Raw genomic sequence first — 2,169 nt, forward strand, 5'->3', positions numbered from 1 at the left:
ACAGAAATACATTTGTATGAGGCGACCAAAGGGCAAGCCCTGCAGGAGAGCGCTGTGGAATGGAGGGACTCTAACTGAGGGGACTTTAGACAGGGAAAGGACAAGGTCCTGTACCGGGACACCACACTTCCTTGTCAGAAAGTATTCAGGTTTACAGGGAACAACGGGTTAGCTGCACCACATATCACATCAGACACAGGTCTGCCACATGCCTACCTGGTAACACTACCTATGCATATGACATGTACATGAAAAGTATATTCCTCTTAAAGCATAACTACGATGTACAAAGGGTTAAATATCTGCAAAATGTTCTACAGAGATCAGTCTTCCTCCAACAGGATGTCACAGTGCCAGCAATCCTAGATCACTGGTTGGTTGTTTGCCTGTACTTCCAGCATGTGATGTTCTTTGCCCTGCGGGTTAGAGTTCTAAGGAGAAATTTCTACTAATACCATACCTGCTTTTAATGGAAGGTACGTGCTGTGATTATATACATATTCTATAGCTAGAAATACAAATAACCTCCTGTATAACCTGTACTATAACTTCCTGTATAACCTATTCTGTAACCTGTACTATAACTTACTGTATAACCTATTCTGTAACCTGTACTATAACCTCCTGTATAACCTGTACTATAACCTCCTGTATAACCTATTCTGTAACCTGTACTATAACCTCCTGTATAACCTATTCTGTAACCTGTACTATAACCTCCTGTATAACATGTACTATAACCTCCTGTATAACCTATTCTGTAACCTGTACTATAACTTCCTGTAGAACCTATTCTGTAACCTGTACTATAACCTCCTGTATAACCTATTCTGTAACCTGTACTATAACCTCCTGTATAACCTATTCTGTAACCTGTACTATAACTTACTGTATAACCTATTCTGTAACCTGTACTATAACTTACTGTATAACCTATTCTGTAACCTGTACTATAACCTCCTGTATAACCTGTACTATAACCTCCTGTATAACCTATTCTGTAACCTGTACTATAACCTCCTGTATAACCTATTCTGTAACCTGTACTATAACCTCCTGTATAACATGTACTATAACCTCCTGTATAACCTATTCTGTAACCTGTACTATAACTTCCTGTAGAACCTATTCTGTAACCTGTACTATAACCTCCTGTATAACCTATTCTGTAACCTGTACTATAACCTCCTGTATAACCTATTCTGTAACCTGTACTATAACCTCCTGTATAACATGTACTATAACCTCCTGTATAACCTATTCTGTAACCTGTACTATAACTTCCTGTATAACCTATTCTGTAACCTGTACTATAACCTCCTGTATAACCTATTCTGTAACCTGGTCTATAACCTCCTGTATAACATGTACTATAACCTCCTGTATAACCTATTCTGTAACCTGTACTATAACCTCCTGTATAACCTATTCTGTAACCTGTACTATAACCTCCTGTATAACCTGTACTATAACCTCCTGTATAACCTATTCTGTAACCTGTACTATAACCTCCTGTATAACCTATTCTGTAACCTGTACTATAACCTCCTGTATAACCTATTTGGTAACCTGTACTATAACCTCCTGTATAACCTATTCTGTAACCTGGTCTATAACCTCCTGTATAACATGTACTATAACCTCCTGTATAACCTATTCTGTAACCTGGTCTATAACCTCCTGTATAACATGTACTATAACCTCCTGTATAACCTATTCTGTAACCTGTACTATAACCTCCTGTATAACCTATTCTGTAACCTGTACTATAACCTCCTGTATAACCTATTCTGTAACCTGTACTATAACCTCCTGTAGAACATATTCTGTAACCTGTACTATAACCTCCTGAAGAACATATTCTGTAACCTGTACTATAACCTCCTGTATAACCTATTCTGTAACCTGTACTATAACCTCCTGTATAACCTATTCTGTAACCTGTACTATAACCTCCTGTATAACCTATTCTGTAACCTGTACTATAACCTCCTGTATAACATGTACTATAACCTCCTGTATAACCTATTCTGTAACATGTACTATAACCTCCTGTATAACCTATTCTGTAACCTGTACTATAACCTCCTGTATAACCTATTCTGTAACCTGTACTATAACCTCCTGTATAACCTATTCTGTAACCTGTACTATAACCTCCTGTATAAC

The 2,169-nt window shown here is 37.5% G+C and overlaps 1 protein-coding gene across 1 annotated transcript; it reads left to right on the forward strand.

Annotated features, from left to right (window-relative positions):
- The first annotated feature begins 1,233 nt into the window (after positions 1-1,233).
- Positions 1,234-1,818, forward strand: LOC130275904 (ATP synthase subunit a-like). Its single transcript, XM_056524570.1, has one exon. It carries the CDS (start codon positions 1,234-1,236, stop codon positions 1,816-1,818), a length of 585 nt encoding a protein of 194 aa, XP_056380545.1.
- Positions 1,819-2,169: the final 351 nt, after the last annotated feature.

Source organism: Hyla sarda, chromosome 1 (assembly GCF_029499605.1).
Source record: "Hyla sarda isolate aHylSar1 chromosome 1, aHylSar1.hap1, whole genome shotgun sequence".
NCBI lineage: Eukaryota > Metazoa > Chordata > Amphibia > Anura > Hylidae > Hyla > Hyla sarda.